The sequence below is a fragment of the Cryptomeria japonica genome, chromosome 10 (genome assembly GCF_030272615.1).
Source record: "Cryptomeria japonica chromosome 10, Sugi_1.0, whole genome shotgun sequence".
In the NCBI taxonomy this organism is placed as follows: domain Eukaryota; kingdom Viridiplantae; phylum Streptophyta; class Pinopsida; order Cupressales; family Cupressaceae; genus Cryptomeria; species Cryptomeria japonica.
The window spans coordinates 832,532,169-832,555,187 of record NC_081414.1 but is presented as its reverse complement, the minus strand read 5'-3'; the positions used below and the strand labels follow the sequence as shown (position 1 = coordinate 832,555,187).

Genomic DNA, 23,019 nt, shown 5'->3' with positions numbered 1-23,019 from the left:
TTCTGGTCTATCCGCCTATGTTCCCCCGATGAGGTCTCCCTCCTAGCAACTACCTGAGATTCCTCATCGGGTATTGGCTAAGCAGAAAATATCTTCTTTCGAATAGCCGATGTTATCCCGATGACCTCACCTTGTTTCTTTTCTAGTCACTTCGTTCGGTGTAGGCTATCCCAATGAAAACTCATTGTTCCCCCGATGAGGTCTCCCACCTAGAAACTACCTCAACTTCTTCATCGGGTATTGGCATAGGTCTTCTTCTAAATAGACGATGTTATCTTGGTAACCTCACCTAGCTGCTTATCTAGTCCCCTCGTTCGATGTAGGCTATCCTGAGGTATCTACATTTATACTTACCCTATTGGGTATCGAGGTAGCTTTTTCTTACGATGTTCGATATCCCGATGTTTCAAAACACAACCCCGAGTCATGTAAACAGATCACTGAGGCAAGTAGTTTGTCCAAAAGAGTGATGTTGTAGGAACCAATGGACATTCTATCGACGAAGCTATTTCGAGGAAGTGAGCTTATTGATGAGGCACAAAAGATGTTGACCAAAGATAGCTCCCTCATCAATCAGACTTTTCAAGAAAATGAAGGTGTCGTAGAGGGGCAAAAGGTTTTGGCTGACGAGCACAATCCCATCAAAAAATGACAAGTCGAAGGAGGAAATTTATTTTCTCTCATCGACATAATATATTTTTTCAGTGACCTGATTGATAAGACGGGTGCAAAACACGATGATAAAAGGCTTCCCGACATAAGTAGGGTTTCAATGAGCCGATGGAAGTTTTCATCGACATAAACAAGTGAGGTTGAGCCTTTCAGTGATAGGGTAGAGAGTGATGTAGCTACAAAGCTCCTTATCGATGATGGTAGTTTCATCGAAACTCAGGAGACATCGATGAAACATGACATGTCGAGGGAACTTAAAGTTAAACCACTGAAGTCCATCAGTCCATCGAAAATGAGGATGACCATAAAATTGATGAGCACCGATGGACAATTTGTAGTGCTGCTAGGTGAATGATTACCTTGTGCCGCGAGGATCTACACAAATCTTAAAAACATTACTTCATCATAATTTCAAATAAATGCCTTTTGTAACTGTTGTGCAATGGGTAAAGATAGTTGATAAAAATCGCCATGATTGCTCGACAATTTTACAAAAGAGGATACACTCCCAAGGACAAGTGGATTAACTCACCATGATGCCCCCCTGAAGATCCATAATTTGTTTGTTCTGGTGATATCCGATTTCCACCCCCTGATGGTACTATGCTATACAAATTCTTTCTTTGGTTCGATCTAGGATTAGTATAGCTGATTCAGAGTTCCATTTCAATGTGTTGCTCGATCCGGACTAACATATGTTGACAGGGTAATTCAAGATGTTTGCAGACTTTTTGAGTGTATGATGTTCTGTTTTGCAGGGCAAGGATACCATGAGGGAAAGATAATATCTTTCAAGCCTCAACCTAGGATCTGTATTTGAGAAAATATAAAGCTTCCAGAACTTCCATAAATTCCAAAAAATTTGTATAATTTTCACGTTTTTATTTCAGTGGCATTAATGCCAAGCAATTTAAGGTAGAAATACCATCATAAGATTCTGTACTTTTCTAGGAAGTTAATCTTCCTTGGGCCAGACTAGAGGTTTTCTTGCCTCGGTTCTTTCCTACCAGTGCCCACACTGAATCGAGATGTAATATACTTTAAATCAATAAAATTTTCGGCCCTTGGCCTATTACCTATCAAAAAAATAAAATAATAATAATATTTAATAGATGATTTAAAATATAAATATAATTAATAAGATTTAAAAGGACACTAACTAAATAAAATAAATAATAATAGAAAAAAATGATTCATAGTGATAATATATAAAGCTAGTAAAATGAAATGTTGAATGTAGATTTAGAAAATATAATAAAATATTAAAACAAATATAATTAAAACAAAAATAATATATCAAATCTAAGATTTAAATTAAATAATTTACAGCTATTCTGGTTCCAAAACTATATTGATTGTTATACATTGTTGATTTTGAAAAGAATGGTCACGATTTTTTAAGAGTTGTCAACAACATGCTGTACCAATTGAAGGTTTTAGAACCAGAATAGACGCCTCCAATGCCATCTACACTGAAAATTTGCACTCAAAAAGTTTATAAAAAATAAATTTTTAATTATTTAAAAAAAAATTATTTTTAACTCTTATATGCGTAGTCTGGAGTCGTGTCAAAGTAGAAGATCTTTTTTCATCGACCAGCGATAAATGCGGGCAAAGAATTAATATTTAGTGCCATTTATTTCACAGGTAAAGAATGCCGGAGAATCCCAGTGCGAATGCCGCAAAACAAAAAACTCTATAAACAAGATTCATTAATAATTCTAGTCATGATTTGACATTTCATTATTGAAATAAAATATAATATTTAAAAAAGAAAATTTTATTTTGTTCTTAAGGTAATCAATAGAAAGATAAATAAATAATATTTTTACAATTATTTAAAATAGAAAATTAAATATAATTATAAAAATTACATAAATATCTTATATTGACATAAACTAATAATTTGAATCTTATCCCAATACATGAAATCAAATCAAAACTTTATTCTCATTTTATTTTTAAATAATAGAACATTGTAATAATCTATACCTATTACAATATATTAAAAAAAATTATTAAATATTAAATATTCAATTAGGAAAGTGATCAGATTTATACGTCTATAAATGATAATATTTAAAGCTTTTCAAATGAAATGTTAGATGTAGATTTAAAAAATATAATAAAACATTAAAATAAATATGACATCTCAAATCTAAGATTTAAATTAAATAATTTGATGGAAAAAATAATGCCATCTACACTGAAAGTTTGCATAAAAAGGTTAATAAAAAAAAATTAAAATTTATTTTTGACTCTTATACGCGTAGTCGGGTCAAAGTAGAAGATCTTTTTTCATCTTTCTGTTTACTACTTTTTAGCTTTAAACCATGGTTAAAAAGGTAATAATAGTTTGTATTTCTTATTGACATATTACAGATTTTTATTGATTAGTTTTATTAAAAAGAGTTACCATTTACTGTCATTTATTTTACAGGTAAATAAAGCTATTTTGGTTCCAAAACAAATCTTTTGTATATTCTGATAGTGACTGATAGTGAAATGTTAATGAATCGCAATCGTTTATTGCAAATGGTGGTGTAAAATGAGTGTTAGTCAATCTCATGCTGATTGGAACCTTTGAGTCTATATGACAGACTGTAAAAGTTATGGTACGCTTGTATTCAGCATTTTTTAGAGTATCTAGTGTTTCATTAATCATATTATTGGAATTTCTGCATAGTACCATTGATTGTTTTGCTGGAGTGTTGTTAGAACTTAGATGATGCAGGATTCTGAAGACCCTACTGATTAATTAAACTTGTTATATCCGATATAGGTCAGGATTTTATTTTCTGGTTTGGGCCGAATGTCAGGTTGGTTGTTCCCCACCCTGAGATTATTAAGGAGATATTATCCACTAAATTTGGCAACTATCCAAAGCCTCCCACTGATCCCCTTGCAAGACAGCTGTTGGGAAAGGGACTTGTGGATTTGAAAGGTGAGAAATGGGCTCAGCACAGGAAAATCATCAATCCTGCTTTCCATATGGATCGCTTGAAGGTAAGGCACTGAATGTCTCTATTTATATCGTAAAATAGGACCAAAATGATCCAATTTAGAGAGAAATCTATCAAGTTCTTACTGATAAATAAACCTAGATCTACTTTGCATATCAATTGTCTGAAAATTTCATTAGGGTTGATTGTTGGGCGGACACCCAATCAAGAAGGATAAAGCCCTCTTTTCAAGTATGCAGGAGCTGTGCATTGGACCAGCTCCAGAGAGCCAGACTGATTCCCCTGATTAGGTTTAATCTCCAGGTTATGTAGATCCCCAAGCATCCCATGACCAAATATTGCCCAGCAGAATATATCTCCACTGAAAATTTTTGCATTTGGGCGTCATAACAAGAATTGTTGAGTGTTTGAACCCTGATTCTCTTCCCAGCTGATTTTAAGAAGGTTCCAGTCTTCAATCTTGTAGCCCGGTCTTAGAGATGTCCAGTGCAGTGTCATATTACTTAAGGCCGAATATCTTAAATAAAATAAAATTTTAATCCAGTTTGTTCGTCTCTGATGAAGAATTAATCCAATGATGCTTCCAGGATGCCCGCACACCACTGTTTTGGTATACCTCTAATGAAGGGTTAATGTCAGTGCAAGACCCTGGTCATATCTTAGCAGAGGGAAGATTATGTCTGGTGTTTTTCAGCAGTCAAAAAGAGATACATGGGAGACCGAGTAACTACTTCAATTTTTTTAACAATAGTGACCTTGTAGATATATGATTTCTACAATCAACATGGTTTCAGGAATCAACTGTTAAAAACCCACACAGTTCATTCCTGAAGCTATGTACGTCAATCCTAATCTTGAAAAAAAAAATCAAAGTAGACAAATCAATGTTGTGATTTAATTTACTTACTACTGGATAGGAGACCTTGCTCTCTTGAATTGAGATGCCTTGGCTGGTGCTTTTTGAATACCGATATTCTGTTCAGACACATGACAGAAAAAAAAGAAAACCTATCTTTTAGAATCTATTCATATTATTTTGCAAATACTTCTCTATTTTGATATTTATATTCAGAATTTCATTAAAAGATATCTATATTCAGATAATCCGAAACTTATATACTTCAGTTATACTATTTCTGTAATTGCAGGGGATGATTCCAACTATTGTGAGAAGCGGTGCCAATATGTTGGATGGATGGAGTAAATTGATATTGTCAGGTGCATCGGAAATTGATGTGCAAAAAGAGTTCAACGACCTCACAGCAGATGTCATTTCCCGCACAGCATTTGGAAGCAGTTTTACAGAGGGAAAGCATATCTTTGAAATGCAGAACAAACAGATGATTCTTGTAGTTGACTCATTTCGCAGTGTTTATATTCCAGGTTTCAGGTGACAAACTTTACTTTTCTGAGAGTACAATTGTCTACTTTAAATTGTGTCTTTCTTTTTTAAATGAGAGGTTTTCCGACATTTGTCTCACGGTTGAGAGTTCCACTGATTTTTCAAGTATATCATACTATCTCAAATGCCTGTGTCTCTAAAGACTTATTTGCATTTAATAGTGTTCTTGGGTAATTTAAGAGGGTTTTTTCAGATCTATAACTTCTTTTGATTTCTTAAATTGATACATAATGTCTGAGAGTAACTCTTTTCATCAGGTTTCTTCCTACTGCGAAGAATAGGCAACGTTGGAATGTGGAGAAAGAAATAAGAAGATCCTTAAGACAAATTATAGATGGCAGGGAAAGGACTGATATAACAGAAAAATCAGGTAGATATGGTGCCGATCTGCTAGGTTTTATGATGTCTGAGAGCAAGGAGCAGGGGAGAGTCGATGTAAAAAGTAATGGAAGCCTGAGTACGGAGGAAATCATTGATGAATTGAAGACTTTCTACTTTGCTGGTCATGAAAGCACATCAGTACTGTTGCAATGGACTATAATATTGTTGGGCATACATCAAGATTGGCAAGAGCGAGGTCACAGAGAAGTGATCGAAGTATGTGGAAAAAACAATTATCCAGATGCAGACAGCTTAAGTCGCCTCAAAACTGTAAGGGAAACCACAAAGCATTTTGAAATTAGTAAAATAATAAATTAGGGTAAGGGCCATTTGCTGGCTTTAAAAAAATCAGGACTGAGATTTGGATTCAATTGCAGTATTTTGAATGTCTCATAAAATATTGTATGAATGTTTTGTAGGTGGGAATGATCGTAAATGAGGTCTTAAGACTTTATCCACCTGCAGTGCATATATTGCGAATGGCACATGAGCCAATGAAACTTGGAAGGCTCTCAATTCCAGCAGGCACTCAACTTGAGATTCCCATGATCCTGCTTTGTGGGGAGACGATGCCAATGATTTCAACCCAGGGCGATTTAATGAAGGAATTGCAAAGGCTGCAAAGCATCCAATTAGTTTTGGCTATGATTCTGCAAAAATTTTCTTTTGCGACTTCACCATCTTATACTCATGCTCCTTCGCTTTTACCTATTCTGAAACCTCAATATGGAGCTCAGCTTATCTTCTGCATGGAATAATATCTGAGAATAGTACTGCCTAGAAATTCCTCTGTATTGAAATTTTAACTAGCACTATATATTTTCTGTTGTATAAATCTACAATCAAATACTGTAGATGTTGAATATGTTGAAGATTAAGATATATATTTTGTAATAAAGCTATTATAAATCATTTGATATTAGAGCTATGGAAAAAATAGTAGAGTAAATGTATGAAATTATCTTTGTAGTTGAGTGCATTCTAATTGTTGTGATAGCAGTTGTTGATTTCCTACCCAAACTTGTTGCTTTAATGTCCAATTTTTTTGACATTGCACCAATAGTTGTGACTTTAATACTCATAATTGTTAGAAGTACGATTGCCATTGCACCAAAAGATCGATCTGTTGATGCCCGATACAACTACTCATAATGTCGTATCAATATGCTTTTTGCCAAGGTGTCCAAAACAGCCCCCAAAAAGGTGAGACCAATAGTTGTGCATAAGTGCCCCCATAATTATGGAGACTTATGCACAACTATTGGTCTCACCTTTTTGGGGGCTGTTTTGGACACCTTGGCAAAAAGCATATTGATACGACATTATGTTCGATGATGTGGCCTTGAAACCTTAGTTATGTTGGAATGTGAAGTCCAAATTGGGTTCTCATCTAGCAGTGGTTGAGTCATCTTGGATTCTCATCTAGATGTGGTTGAGTTAGGAGACTTACTATATTAACTATAAATAAAAAGTCTTGTTAGGAGACTTACTATATCTAGTAATTTTGACATGTATTTTACATGTAGTTGTGCGAGCCATACTTACTATATTTAGTAAGTTGTTTTTAGTTAGGACTCTACAACTTGGTTGGTTTATGTTGCTCGAAGTCATGTTTTGATGTACACTTTTGAAGATTGTTGTAACTCTATAAAACTCTTGAAAATCAATATGAAAGATATATGCTTGTGGTTTATTATTGGTATATTTTTACCATATTTTTCCATGTAAAAGTTGTGTTATGTGCTATTGTTCTTCTCTGCAATTTTTTGCAATTGTTAATTTTCTTACAAGTTATAAGAAGGGGACTTGCTAAGTAAGTTGCTGTAAAAAATTGGGAGTGATTTGAAATTTACACGTAAGATTTTGAGAAGTGTGAAGTTAGGGTGCTCAACTTCAGGATCCTCTCCCCTAATGTTGTCAAATCTTGTGTCAAGATGTAAAGACATAAACAACCATAAATATTTTTTCTTGAATAATAAATAGGAATAATGTACATCAATGTTTGATTACAATTTTCATCTCATAAAGAGGAATAATAAAATAATAAGACCACAAGGTCATTTACATTAACAAATGTGTACAATAATACTATATAAATAAAATGTCTTCAGTCGCCACAAACTCCTCTCTATCTACAAACTATGAGACGAGAATGTAGTCCAGGAACTTTTTCACCCAACCATGAAGCGCAAGCTTCCTTGATGTTCTTCATGTAACAAAGAGCTCCCAAAATTGTGCGAGGTACATAACACTTGGAAACTGACAAGTGGGATGCAATCCTAGTGCAACATGATGTCTAACGTTTCACATATGAAAGTGAAAGTCCTAACATCATAATATGGCAAAGAGTAACAAAAAACAATTATCGTCATCTATCAAACGATCAATAATAGCTTTGGCCAAAGCATTTTAAGCTAACTATTGACATATGAATCTAAATTGAGATCTACCCTTCTCTATTTTAGCCATATTGGACACTCACCCATTAAACATACATAATTCCACTACATGAAATATGAAGATAAGATGAAGATAAACATGTTTCCTAGGAAGGTATGTGGTTGGAAATTTAAAACTTATCTCACAGGAAATTCAAGCAACGTGGATTCTCAAACGATTTCTTAAATTTGTATGTATTTCAATTCTTTTTAATTCTAATATAGTCACGACTTCATTAATCATCTAGGAGAGAAGTTAAGTTATATTTTCAACATGACTAGACTATTATAGAGAGTGACACATAAGTAACAATTATCTCTTGTCAAGTTAACCATCAAGGAAAGACTAATTTGTATAGAATCAAGTATCAAAAGTACCTCTTATCTTATACTTTTTAAAAGTCCAAAATAACACATATAAGTACTTTGGTAAAGAAGAAATCTAATACAAGACAATCTTTTAAAATACTGATTCATTCCCAATTTCACTTGATATAGTTATTTGAAAGACCCTTAAAATGTAACCTAACAATGCCCATTCTATTTTATTTACCTTTACTACAAAGAATTTAACAAATTTACATAAATGAACCGATATTCATTTGAAATCAATATTACTCTACATGGTCACCATTACTAACTTATCAATTTTTTATTTAAGTAGATCTAGCTCTTACATAGTAAGCTTATTTATTATTATAGTTGAGAGAAAATAATTAATTTTAAAATGTGGTTGTATTCAACTGAGGCATTATCATTTAATTGAATTTTTAATTGGTGTTTGGGTGTACACCTAGGTATGGGTATACTAGCGCCATGGTTACTAAGTGCAACAACCGAAAAATAAAAAAAATTGAAAAACACATATAAGTCATAGGTTTCAATCTTGAATATTGTTGGTTATTCCAACTAATTGCCCAAGATTTCCTATGAACTAGCTAGATTCAATGCTTAGAATATTGGATCCATGACCAACAAACAAGGCTTAATTAAAAGATTGATGTCTTTTGCGCTTTAGGCTCTACAAGATAAAGGTGGGTTCCCCTCACAATATCTTATGATCTACAACAAATTATATCTAAATATTATATTATAGTAGATGGTTCTCAATGAAAATATACTAAGGAAATGTTTGATTTCACTTGAATTGGCTCATTTCTTGGATAATCATGCATTTAATTATGTTAAGAACAATTTTTCAAATCTAAAATACACCTAAGAATATGAAATGTAAAATAATTTCATTATTTATGGCTGTAGATAGGAAATGTGGAAATCATCAAAGCAAGATAAACATTAGCCTAGCTCAATCACAAAAACTCAATTGCAATGACCAATCCTAATTGCATTCAACTAAAACATGAAAACAAGACATTCAAGATTGAAAACTAAGGAAACCCAATGCAGATGTCTTCTTCATGTGGCTCCATTATCCTTCTTTCTCCTTCAAATAGCTTTGTTTGTGGATCTCACCTACTAGTGCATAAGCATGATGTGAAAGCAAGTAGACAAGATGAGATGACAGTATAAGGGTACTAGAAGCATGATTGATTCGACCAGGGGTTTTGATTGAAGAAATTCATCCAATTTATAGACAAATTGGAGAGATGACAAGATTAGCATGAATTTGATTCGAATGGAAATTTCAAATCAAGAATGACAAACATGACAAATTATGACAAATTGACACTTTCTATGCAAATTGATTCATTGATAATTATGACAAATTGCTATGTCAAAATTGATTGATTGTCAATTATGACAAATTATGACAAATTTGCTATGTCATTCCCATGAAATTAGGAGAAATAGGAGAAATTAGATGAATTAGAAATTAGGAAATTTGAAAATTGATGAAAATTAGAAAATTAGGAATTAGGAGAAATTAGGTAAATTAATTAATAATTTTTCATTCATTAATTAATTCACAAAGAGAGGAAGAATTAGTTAGCCAATTAAATAAACATTTAATTGTGACAAGAAGACTTAGGATAAATAAACTATTTAACCTAGAGGAAGAAAGGACAAACAAGGTTAAATGAGTAAATCATGAAACCCTAAAAGATGAATTAGCAATGCAAGGATGACAATTAGGTCTTGACAAAAGATAATTGATATCGATTCGATTTGATCATGATTCTGACTGACAAAGGACCAATGTTGATAAGTGATTTGATTGATAAATGTGCCAATTGATGAGGAACAATGACAAATTGATCCAAATTGACATGATTGAGAAAGACGACAATAGATGACAAATCGATCGCCAAAATGACAAGATTGAAAAGAGAACAACGATCAATGACAAATCGATCGCAAAATGACAAGATTGAAAATGACAACAATCGATGACAAATCGATCGCAAGACAACAAGATTGAAAAATGACAATGATTGATGACAAATCGATCGCAAAATGATAAGATTGATAAGAGGACAAAACCCTAACTCCATCATTGATTAGGATTGACGATGTCCAAAATGAAATCGAATTGACGATGTCAAAATATGATAAATGAGCACGCACATTGATGCGACAGGATAAGATCGACCAAAATCATGACTGAAGATTTTTATTGACAAGACCAAATTCGAAAGCGAGATGAATGAAGAATGCAGAAGAAGGACTCGATGCTCACAAATGATAAAGACCAAGTGTGCGACATAGAAGAAATGTTAATGCGATGCAAAAACCCTAAAATAAGGCAATGCGCAAATGTTAAAGTATGACTCCGCAAGCGTTGACCATTTTTAGACGTCTACATTTTGCCCCTCTTTGAGACAATGCAAGTTTAAGCGTTGTTTCAAAGAACAATAATGAAAATGCCCTAGACAATAATAACGACATATGCATGCCCCCTCGAGGAATTGGCTGGAAACATCCAGAAAAGAGGCCAATTGATCGATAAGAATGATAGAAAATGATAAGTTCAAACAGACTGCCAAGACTGACGGAAGAAATGTTAGTAAGAGGAAATTAGATAGAGGACAGTTAGAGACGAAGAAAAAACTTGCTTTCACCAATGCACTTTGTAGGTGAGAACCTTTATTTAATGTAGCAAAATGGATGCGTAGCATCATGGCATTGAAGGCTAGAGTTGAAATGCAACCCTTTTTGCAAAAGACAGACACATCGCACACAAGGAATGAGTGAAGCATCCTAGGGTGCATACTTCAAGGGTTGAGGTATGTGCAGCATTCACAAAGCGAATGTACTTATCACAGACACCCAATGATATAGTTGCCCCAGTTTGCGACAAACATTCCACAAACAACAATCACAACAAAAAAAAAGGGACCATGAACCATCCCGGTCACTCTGAATTACTCAGTGACATCATCGAGCAACATAGGAACATGATCGAAGATAAATCAATAAACGATAAGACTCACTAAATCCAACAAGTCAAACAAACATCTTGATCTTTATTGTCAAAAGTTGAAAGTGTTGATAGGACGATCATGCTATCTAGTTTTAGGGAATGTGGTACCCCATCTAAGACAGGACACAGTCTGGTTTCGAGTATACCACACCTTGTATAAGACCCATGATAGTGTGCCAAAGATGAATGATATTGATGTTGATTGATTGATATGACAATTTTAATCAGTTTGAATGTTTGGTTTGATTAAAAAAAGTTCATCTGTTAACATGTGATTTCAGTAAAGTGCAGCGTTGTGATTGAGAGTCATTGGAGGTATGCTCAGCGATCTGTCTATGCATAGCAGGTACCATTTCTTGACAAAATGCAAAATGCTTGTTTTCGGATTTTGATGTTTGGAAATTTTTTTGTTGTTCATTATTTCAGGACATTATTTGACTTTTTTTTGGATTTTTTCAGGACATTATGTGATTTTTTTGGATTATTTTAGGACATTATTTGATTTTTTTTTGGATTATTTCAGGACGTTATGTGATTTTTTGGGATTTTTTCCAAGACATTTTTCAATTTTTATGATTTTTCCCCCAGTGTCTAGCAAGGCAAGGAATATGACAGGTGAATAAATAGGCTTTTTGAAATGTTGGTGGATAGAGGGAAGACAAAGGCCTTTTATCATGGAGACAATACGGATGCAATTTTCAAGGGCTATTGCATGATGGGACAAGAGACTGGATATGACAATGTAAAGCAAGAACATGGCATGAGGGACATGTCAAGAGGTTTTTGAAACCATGTTTAAATTTTGCGTCCTTATATCAGATCAAGATCGAGGAATGAAAAAGAATGTATGGATAGTGATAAGATATGGATAGGATAAGCAAGACCAAGAATGGATATGGGACATGGACTGAAGGTCGGGATATGATACGGGATAGTCGTAGAAAGTTGCAATAAGCCAGGGAATATGGATAAAAGGTTGTAATAAGCAAATGGATAAAGACCAAAAGCTATGATGGACTAAAAACTGCAAACAAGATGCATGATGCTCATGACAATCCTCAGCCTTGTCAAGATCAAAGGTGGAAAGGGAAACTGGACATGAGGGACAATAGGATATGAAGGGGTAATGACATGGTATGATAGGATAATGATAGATTATGCATGACGCCTGTTTGCTAGGTTTTCATCACAGTACTTGCCCAAGGCACCTGTTTGCCAGGTTTTCACCAGTGGACGAATTATTTTTGCTTTACTTTTTTTCTTTTGTCTTTTTTTTTTTTTTTTTGACTTTTTCAATAGAAGATGGACACATGATAGGGGCAAAATGGAAGAAGGACTCAAGCGTCTTTTTTTTTTTTGGACAGTAGCCTTGAAAAAAATGGACCATGACCTTTAAAGGTATGCTTAAAGACGTTGGTAGGATAAGGACATGGAAAATAAGATGAAAGTAAGGCAAGGATTTATGTAAAGGATTGGATCAAAGGGATCGAAGGATGGAAAATATGCATTGGATAATGGATAGGGTATTGGAAGAACTGGGCTTTAGTGGATGGAAATGAAGGCAAGATCAACATTGGCACACACCTTGAGGGGTGATGGACTGATGGAGGACAAATGTATTTTGGATATTGAGATTTTGATGAAGGAACGACTATGGATTTTGGGACATAAGGGCCCAAAATGGATGAAGAAGGTGGTGGAGAAATAGACTTGGAAGGTTTGGATGGAGGAACAGTAATTTTAGATGCCAATCTGGGTTGTTCTTTTTGTGCTTCAAGGAGCTTCTTGGGGATCCACATGGTTTTTGATTTTTCATGCTTTTGTGGTTCCTTGGAGTGCATTGCTTGCACAAGGGATTTAGGAACCCATATATATTTTGAATTTGCTTTATTTTGCTCAGTGGGCCTTTGTGGCCTTTTGGATATATTTTTTTCTTTATAGATCATATTGTTCTTTGTTTTGACATGTCGATTATATTGGACATGTTGATCCTTGAATACATGTGGATTTTTAGACTTATGACTTTTATACTTGGCATCCAAATTGCTTGGAGGAGGAAAGGAATGCATGGATGGATATGAATGAAATGGACTTCTTTTGGATTGATGAAATTTACTCAAGGATGTGTGCCTTTGCTGACCTTGCATACAGGATGCAGGGATATAAGGACCTAAGATGGATGGAAGGGATGATGGGGAAGGGATATGTTTGGATTTTGAAGGGATGTTGGATTTAGTAGGGGTACCCACGTCTTGAGGAATTTCCCTAAGGCCGTGACTCTTAATATTTTCTTTAACATGAAGGGATTCTTGCTTATGGAGATCTACTCCGTTGCCTTTATGAATATCTTGACTTGTAGGATACTCTTTTCTTTGGGAAGAAGACACGAGTCCATTATGAGGTGGATATGATATGAGAGAAATAATGAGATCTTGAAGTGGATCAGATTGCACCAAAGTGGAAGAACCCATTATGCATGTCGAGGGTTCATGAACATCTTGCACTGACACGTTAGAATCATGAGGGGGATTAGGATCATGAGGGGGACTAGGATTGTGAGGGAGACTAGGATTGTGTGGTGGACATGGTTCAATGACAGGCTCTTCAAGAGATTGAATGGGAGAAATAATGGGATCATCAAAAGAAACCTGATCTTGGAGTGTATATGGAGCATTAAGACAAGGAGATGGAGGAACAAAAGGATCTTGTGGAGGATTTAAAGGAATAATTTGATCTTGACAAGGAGGAAGATCATTGGAATCCTTTTTAAAGGTGCTTTGCTCTTGACTTTTAATGGGATCATCGGAAAGGATGGAAGGGATATCTTGATCTTTCTTAGGAAGTGGAATGCCAATGGGATTTGAAAGGGTGTTGTGTTCTTGGATAGAATGGACAAGAATAATGGAATCATTGCGAGTGTCTAGGGAAATGGGATCTTGGTCAACAATTGGATGGGATGATAAGGTTTCAGGATCTTGATCTTGATCTTCTTTAGGACTCATTTCTTCATGCTCTAATTTATCCTCTTGACATGGGGTTGGACTTTGGATATGCATGGGGGATTTTGGCAAGGGATCAATGTTTTGGCATGAAGGAAATACACTTTGAACATTTGTGATGGATTCTGGCAAGGAATCAATGCTTGAACATGAGGAAGAGGGACTTCGAATGGGGTCCTCTAAAATAGGTAATGGCAATAAAGTGCATGGTGGCATTGGATCTTGTATTTCTGAAACATGTCAAGGATGTGCATCATGAATTGGATTATTTTGGCAATCAATTATGGATAGCCCTTGGATAATTTCATCCTTGGGTGTATTGTTTGATGAGGACAATATGGAAGGTTCCTGTGAAACTTCTAAAGGTGTAGGGATAGATGCCACTGGAGAGTCAATTTGTTTGTGGGGGGATGAGGCATTGCTAGACATAAGTGTATTATCTTGATCTTCCTCAAAGAACTCACTTGGTAGTTTCATTAAGATCCTTGCAATAAAGCCACCTTTCTTTTGAGGTTTTGACATGGTTGTAACTAAAATTTGAACTTGTTTGGCAAGAATTTGGTCCTGGTTTGATGTCATGTTTTGATTTTGAACTAGATGTTGATCAAATTGGTTTGACATGTTCAAAATTTGGCTTGGTGCATGTTGCAACCTTTGTTTTTGAATGTTTGGTTGTGGTTGTTGACATTGATATGTTGATTGAACTTGTTGATATTCCACCATTGGTTGAACTATTTGTTGACATTATATAGTTGGTTGGACATATTGTTGAAATTGGACCATTGGTTGTGTTGGTTGTATATGTTGGACAATTGGTTGTGTCTGTTGGAAATGTTGAACAACTGGTTGAACCATTGGTTGTGATGGTTGAAAATGTGATTGATAGTAAAAACCTTCTTGTTCTTGTTGTGGAGGCACATAATGTTGAAATTGTTGTTGTCTCTTTTCTTGAAATTGTTTCATCATCTCTATTTGTGAGAGGAGAGCTGGTATGTCTGATCGTTCAAGAAGAGATCTTACATCAATTGGCTCAATCTTTGGATTTCGACCTGGAAATTTTTGAAACATTTTGGACATTTGTGATCTATTCTTCTCAATGTTTTTCACTCTTTGTTCCAATATCTCCTCTTCTTGAGCTAGTTTCTCCTCTAGTTTTTGTATTTGGAGACTTGTTTCATCATAAAAAGTTTGATCGATATTGCCTTGTTGTTGGGTTGGACATAATTGTGATTGCCTTGGATTAAAATTCAATTGCATTGTCAGTTGATACGTCAAACTTTGTTGCATCATTGGTGCTTGGAACCTTGTTTCAATAGACATGTCACTATGCAAATGGAACTAATGGGATTGACAAATGCAACCTAAAAGGATGACAATGCAACTTAATGTTTTTGTTGTTTTTCAGGATTTTGACAAACTCATGAATGCAATTCTAAAAATGAGACCCTTAGGAAATTGAAATGAAGTCTAGACCGCAATGGACAAAAGGACCAAGTGACAAAAGGACAAAATGACAATGTCTCCCCCATATGCTTGGATACTAAGTTAGGTTTGACCAAATGACATTGATGACAAAAAGACAAAAGTTTGATAAGGTCTAGACTTCCTAACAATAACTTAGGGTTTATCAAAGATTTGCATTACTCAAGTATGACAAAACCTAGTTTTGACACTATATGCAAAGGGACAATTACTATGCAAATGACCCTAATATGATATGATAATGACCTAAGCTTAATGAAGAGACCTAGGGTATGCAAATGTGACCTAATGTTATGAGGACAAGGATGCAAATGCAAATGTATGACAATGTCAACCTAAGACAAAACCTAAGGTTGAATTATGAAATGGTATTACTGTAATGCAAGAAGACACATGCAAATGGATGACCCTTATTGATATGCAAAGGGAGTATGACCTAGGTGAAACCTAACCTTGGTAGTTGACAATGAATTTGCAAAATGCAAACCTAGGATGAACCTAATGTTGGACATGCAATATGACACCTATGTGAGGACCTAAATCTAAGTGACATGAATGTTGAGACAAGATTTTGAAAAATGTTTGACAACCATGTTTGAAGGTGTTTTGAACTTTGTTGGATGAAATACTCTTGTGTTTAACCTTGTTTTGATTCAATTTGTCTTGTTTTTGGAAAAGAGACACAACTCAACTTTTGACAAGCAAAGAAGACAAGATATTTCAACTTAGACTCAACACAATCATGCTCATTCACACATTTCTTATGGTAGGTAAGGACAGTAGGTACTTGAGAGGTAGACTCGTTATGAGATTCAAGGAGAATACATAGATGCTTGAACCCACGGGCTCCCCTCCACGACACTCACTTCTCAAGGCAGCCAAGCATCAGTCCCCACGGAAATCTCCCCATGGCAAACTTAGTATCTCTTCCAAGTATCCAAACTTGTCCTTCTCAAGCAACTAGAAGGATTTTTGGCCTCTAAATACAAGGTGTTTAGTAAGGATTTCTGTTAAGCGTTACTCCTTGGTGTCACGCAAGCATGATTGAGACATAGGCCCACCAAGATACCAAACAAATGTAGTCATGCAAGCATGATTTAGATCGTGAGGCCCTACTTAGATGCTGATATGAGAAAGAGTCCAAGGGTCATCACTTCCCAAGTAACTACAATTCCCACGTAACCCTTCCTTCAAAGCTTTCGCCCATCAGGTATTTATTTATAGTGAGTTAGAATGCCAAGGTACTCTGGCTGTGCTCACTTTGGGTCGTTCCCTTCTCATGATTGTCACTTGCTTGCAAAAGAAAGCAAATGGTCGGGAAGACAGGCCCTCTAAAGGTAACAAACAATCCAAAACATGAGAATGGTATCGAAGATCTGGATTTTTGATCACCCTAAGAAGGATGAGAGCATACTCTCCTACTCCAATGTCAAACTCGACAAACAAAGTAAACACATGTTCATTCCATCCTACTTAGCAAACATACTAGGTGCCTAATTATGAATTACGAACACAAAGTTTGGTTGGAATATAAGGCAACCTGCAAAATCACTGAGTTAGAAGTTTGATTTGTTTGGTCTTTGACTTAGCGAACCTGCATAAAATTTGTAAGTAGTTTCATTCTTAGTCTTCGTCACATGTAATGCCAAGGTGCTGCATAGAGAATCAGTACCAAAGAAAATCAGAATACAAGAACAAAATGCAAAAAAAAAATTTATTTTATTTTTTATTTTTTGCACAAGCGCAAATTGCCTTAACACAGTCGCAGAACCCATGAAGTTGTTCCTGTGTTGCATCAAGCTGTGCCTATGTACCTTACACAGGCACAGAACACATTACACAGGCGCAGAAGGCACTCACACAGGCACAAAATGCTTTGACACAGGCGCAGAAGTGTCCAGAAAGCTCTAAGGCACCCTGTTTTTTGATTTTTCACCTACAAATCAGCTCAAAAGCACTCAAAAACACAGTTAAGGGGTTAAGTTCACGTCAGGTTCACCAATTAATGTAGATAGGAAATGTGGAAACCATGAAAGCAAGATAAACATTAGCCTAGCTCAATCACAAAAACTCAATTGCAATGACCAATCCTAATTACATTCAATGAAAACATGAAAACAAGACATTCAAGATTGAAAACTAAGAAAACAAAATGCAGATGTCTTCTTCATGTGGCTCCATTGTCCTTCTTTCTCCTTCAAATAGCTTTGTTTGTGGATCTCACCTACTAGTGCATAAGAATGATGTGAAAGCAAGTAGACAAGATGAGATGACAGTATAAGGGTACTAGAAGCGTGATTGATTTGACCAGGGGCTTTGATTGAAGAAATTCATCCAATTTATAGACAAATTGGAGAGATGACAAGATTAGCATGAATTTGATTCGAATGGAAATTTCAAATCAAGAATGACAAACATGACAAATTATGACAAATTGACACTTTCTATGCAAAATTGATTGATTGATAATTATGACAAATTGCTATGTCAAAATTGATTGATTGTCAATTATGACAAATTATGACAAATTTGCTATGTCATTCCCATGAAATTAGGAGAAATGGGAGAAATTAGATGAATTAGAAATTAGGAAATTTGAAAATTGATGAAAATTAGAAAATTAGGAATTAGGAGAAATTAGTAAATTAGAAAATTAGGTAAATTAATTAATAATTTTTCATTCATTAATTAATTCACAAAGAGAGGAAGAATTAGTTAGCCAATTAAATAAACATTTAATTGTGACAAGAAGACTTAGGATAAATAAACTATTTAACCTAGATGAAGAAAGGACAAACAAGGTTAAATGAGTAAACCATGAAACCCTAAAAGATGAATTAGCAATGCAAGGATGACAATTAGGTCTTGACAAAAGATAATTGATATCGATTCGATTTGATCATGATTCTGATTGACAAAGAACCAATGCTAATAAGTGATTTGATTGATAAATGCGCCAATTGATGAGGAACAATGACAAATTGATCCAAATTGACATGATTGAGAAAGATGACGATCGATGACAAATCGATCGCCAAAATGACAAGATTGAAAAGAGAACAACAATCGATGACAAATCAATCGCAAAACGACAAGATTGAAAATGACAACGATCGATGACAAATCAATCACAAGACAACAAGATTGAAAATGACAACGATTGATGACAAATCAATCGCAAAATGATAAGATTGAGAAGAGGACAAAACCCTAACTCCATCATCAATTAGGATTGACAATGTCCAAAATGAAATCAAATTGATGACATCAAAATATGACAAATGAGCATGCACATTGATGCGACAGGATAAGATCGACCAAAATCATGACTAAAGATTGTTATTGACAAGACCAAATTCAAAAGCGAGACGAATGAAGAATGCAGAAGAAGGACTTGATGCTCGCAAATGATAAAGACCAAGTGCGCGACATAGAAGAAATGTTAATGCGATGCAAAAACCCTAAAATAAGGCAATGCGAAAATGTTAAAGTATGACTCCGCAAGCGTTGACCATTTTTAGGCGTCTACAATGGCTTTTTCTTAATCAAATTTAAAAAAATTCACTAGATCAGTGCCTATCGTGGGGTATGGAGTCAAGTTGTAGACACAAAAGATATCTTGGAATAATATATAATTCAAATCAATGGACACAATGCATTAATGCCTTACATTAATGAATCACTAATACAAATATTACAGAATTCTATTTTAGATCTACAACATGCACTCAGGTTTACTATGATATATTAAAAACATTTCTAGTTCTTTCCTTAAAAGAAGGCAATGAATAAATCACACATCACAAAGAGACTACAAAGATGAATCCCAGAACATCCTCAATATTTGTATTCATATAAACTTATGCATACATTTATGGAGATGGTTTTACAAAGTTTTATTTCTTTATCAAAACTTGACTTGATATTGACATTTTGATTTTACAACTGTGCTTTGCAAAATTCTTCTATGACACTATTATAGACACTATTATATGCTACCTTCCCAAACTATAATTCAAAACCCTTTTGAATGGTCTTGAAATCCATTTTATAAAACAAGGGAGTAATAAGCATCATACCATATACAAATGCTAGTAATTCTTTTGACAACCTTCTAAGACAAGAAAATGTGCCATAAGTAATCTTGGATGACACATAAGACAAGAGATATTGTCCACCACTTGGAGATAATTTGTATTTGTTGAAATCCAAGAACACTGTATCACTGTTTAGTCGGTAACATATGATTTTACTCTTTTAAAACATACACATATAAACCAGTAAATGAAGAAACATATAACTTGAAGTAAATAAACCAGCCACATGAATGAACAACATAACACATAGAATTTATACATGGAAAACCTCAAAGAGGAAAATCCACAGTGGCACATGCAAGAAGGCACACTGCCTAGAGCACACTGCTCAACACAAAATAGTCTCACTCACTACAAGCTTCTGGTAAGACAAAACAATAATGATGAACTCACAAAATGCATCTGCAATGCCAAAAAGAGTTCTGGTTATATCTTTGTTCTATACCAATTCATAAACCCTGAACACTTCTATCGGTATCTCCTTTCCTCCAAGAATTTTTTACAAACCATCTACAAATCATTGCATGATATAACATTCGCATACAAATGATCTACATACATATCCTTCACATTACACAGTTCTACTGCCTTGTCATACACACTCTTTTATCCTATATCTCACAATGACCTAATAAACTGACTTATATATCCTTTACAAACAATATGTCTTATGTTGGCTTACAATACATTACAAAAGATACACAATGTCGGCCCAATACAATAATTACAAAATGATTTTACAAATAAAAATTCCTTTGGATCCTAGACTGATGTCGGCTTCACTGAAGTGTTGGATGTCGGTGCCGGTGTAACCCTGAATACTCCAATGTTGGTATCTGTCGGTGTATGCCTCCTAATGCCAGTATTTTTCTATGTATGTCTTCTATAGAATCTTGTTGCCATCAATGACAACATATGAATCCAATGAGTGTCAATTGCCAACAATCTCCCCCTTTGGCATTGATGGCAACACTCATGTGAAAAATGGATTCTCTGTCGGTTCAACAGAAACATGAAACATGCTCCCCCTGAGTTGATTGACTATGTTTGCAATATACTATGTCTGATATCCTCCCCATATTTTTCACATATATTCTCCCCCTTTGGCATCAATGCCAAAGACCAGTGAAAGAATTGAAAGAATTTGGTTAAGAACCTGTGCAAAAGAATGAATAAATACATATTACTTTACTAGAGCTTGACCAATTTCAAGATTTCCGAATAAGCTTTCTCTAGCAACTGTATATAGGTATCCCAGCTGGTTTTGAAAGTTACAGATATGGATACAAGTCCATTCAGTAAATGTGCAAGTGTTTCTTTCTCAGTGACTTCTGTTGGTGTGGGCTTTGCAAGGATATCCATACATTCCCTCTTATGTACATCAAGTGAATCCAATCTTAGACTCACCAAACCTTTGAGACTCCTTGCTCTCCGAATGATCTTGTCTCTTTCTTTTTCGAAAGAAAAAAATTGGTTCTCCAAAGACAAAAATTTTCCATCAATGGATGTAGTGAGTGAAGTTAGTCCATCAAAAGAATTAGCAATATTAGCAATCTTTTCATGTAACTCCTTTAACCTGTTATCTACATTTGCTGTAAGAATTTCTATATTACACCAGACCCTATAGATGTTAGTACATTGTTTCAAAGAATTTTCAATAAGTATGTCATTCACACTAGGATTTTATAAGGGGTCATATGTGGTTCTAATGGGTCAGGAGGTCACATATGACCCCTTAGGACACTATATGATCCGAAGGGGTTCATCATATGTATAGTAGGATGTTATAAGGGGTCGTATGTGACCTACTAAGGGGTCACACATGTGTTATAACACATGCATGGCCCCTCAAGACCATATATGACCCCTTATGACACATAGGAAATTTCATATGTACAGTAGGATGTTATAAGGGGTCATATGTAACCTACTAAGGGGTCACACATGTGTCAATGCATGTGTGACCCTTTAGGACCACATACGACCCCTTACGACACTATGTGATGAACTAAGGGGTATGTCGTTCACACTAGGATTTTATAAGGGGTCATATGCAGTTCTAATGGGTCATGCATGCGTTATAACACATGCGTGACCCCTCAGGACCACATATGACCCCTTAGGACACTATATGATCCTAAGGGGAATGTCATATTATGTACAGTAGGATATTATAAGGGGTCATATGTGACCTACTAAGGGGTCACGCATGTGTTAATGCATGCATGACCCCTTAAGACAACATACGACCCCTTAAGACACTATGTGATGGACTAAGGGGTATGTCGTTCACACTAGGATTTTATAAGGGGTCATATGCGATTCTAAGGGGTCATGCATATGTTATAACACATGCACATGACCCCTTAGGACCACATATGACCCCTTAGGACACTATGTGATCCTAAGGGGAATGTCATATGTACCTGGTAGGATGTGATAAGGGGACCTATGTGACCTACTAAGGGGTCACACGTGTTAATGCATGCAGGACTACATACAACCCCTTAAGACACTATGTGATGGACTAAGGGGAATTTCGTTCACACTAGAATTTTATAAAGGGTCATATGTGGTTCTAATGGGTCACACATGTGTTAAGACACTATTTGATGGACTAAGGGGTATATGTCGTTCACACTACAATTTTATAAGGGGTCATATGCGGTTCTAAGGGGTCATGCATGCATTATAACACATGTGTGACCCCTTAGGACCACGTATGACCTCTTTGGACACTATGTGATCCTAAAGGGAATGTCATGTGTACACTAGTATGTTATATGTGATCCTCTATGACCTCCTAAGGGAACGTATAGTGTCATCAGGGCATATGTGGTCTTAAGGGGTCATGTTGTGCGTGTAATAGGATGTGAAAATGGGTCACATTGTAGAGGATTTATTTTGTCTAATTTGTTCAAATTTGTTATCTAAATTTTCTAATGTTTATTTAAATTAAAATTTATTAATTTTTCTAAAGTTTAATTTATTATATTTACGTTTGCAACATTTTTCTAATTTTATTTTTTTGCTAATGTTTTTCTAAGTTCTAATTTACTAGGTCTTAGTTTTCTATGTTTTTCATAACAATTTTTTAAAATGTTGAAAAAAATATACATATATACAATTATGTAATTTTAAAAACAAATTGACACATTTCAGTCAAAACATTAAATTATCAAACATTTTTTTAAAATAATGAA

At 34.9% G+C, this 23,019-nt stretch overlaps 1 protein-coding gene across 1 annotated transcript; it reads left to right on the top strand.

The window, feature by feature from the left end:
• Positions 1–3,146: 3,146 nt before the first annotated feature.
• LOC131076925 (cytochrome P450 CYP72A616-like) lies at positions 3,147–6,340 on the top strand. The gene is made up of 5 exons (XM_058014277.2): positions 3,147–3,287; positions 3,455–3,678; positions 4,784–5,025; positions 5,295–5,688; positions 5,838–6,340. Exons 1-5 carry the CDS (start codon positions 3,266–3,268, stop codon positions 6,174–6,176), a joined length of 1,221 nt encoding a protein of 406 aa, XP_057870260.2. The 5' UTR covers positions 3,147–3,265; the 3' UTR covers positions 6,177–6,340.
• Positions 6,341–23,019: the final 16,679 nt, after the last annotated feature.

What these genes read in the sequence shown, in the direction of transcription:
- LOC131076925 (XM_058014277.2), top strand. Translation starts at nt 3,266, where the DNA reads ATGACAGACTGTAAAAGTTATG. An exon ending in GACAGACTGTAAAAGTTATG is followed by an intron (nt 3,288 to 3,454) that starts GTACGCTTGTAT and finishes TATCCGATATAG; the next exon opens with GTCAGGATTTTATTTTCTGG. An exon ending in TCCATATGGATCGCTTGAAG is followed by an intron (nt 3,679 to 4,783) that starts GTAAGGCACTGA and finishes CTGTAATTGCAG; the next exon opens with GGGATGATTCCAACTATTGT.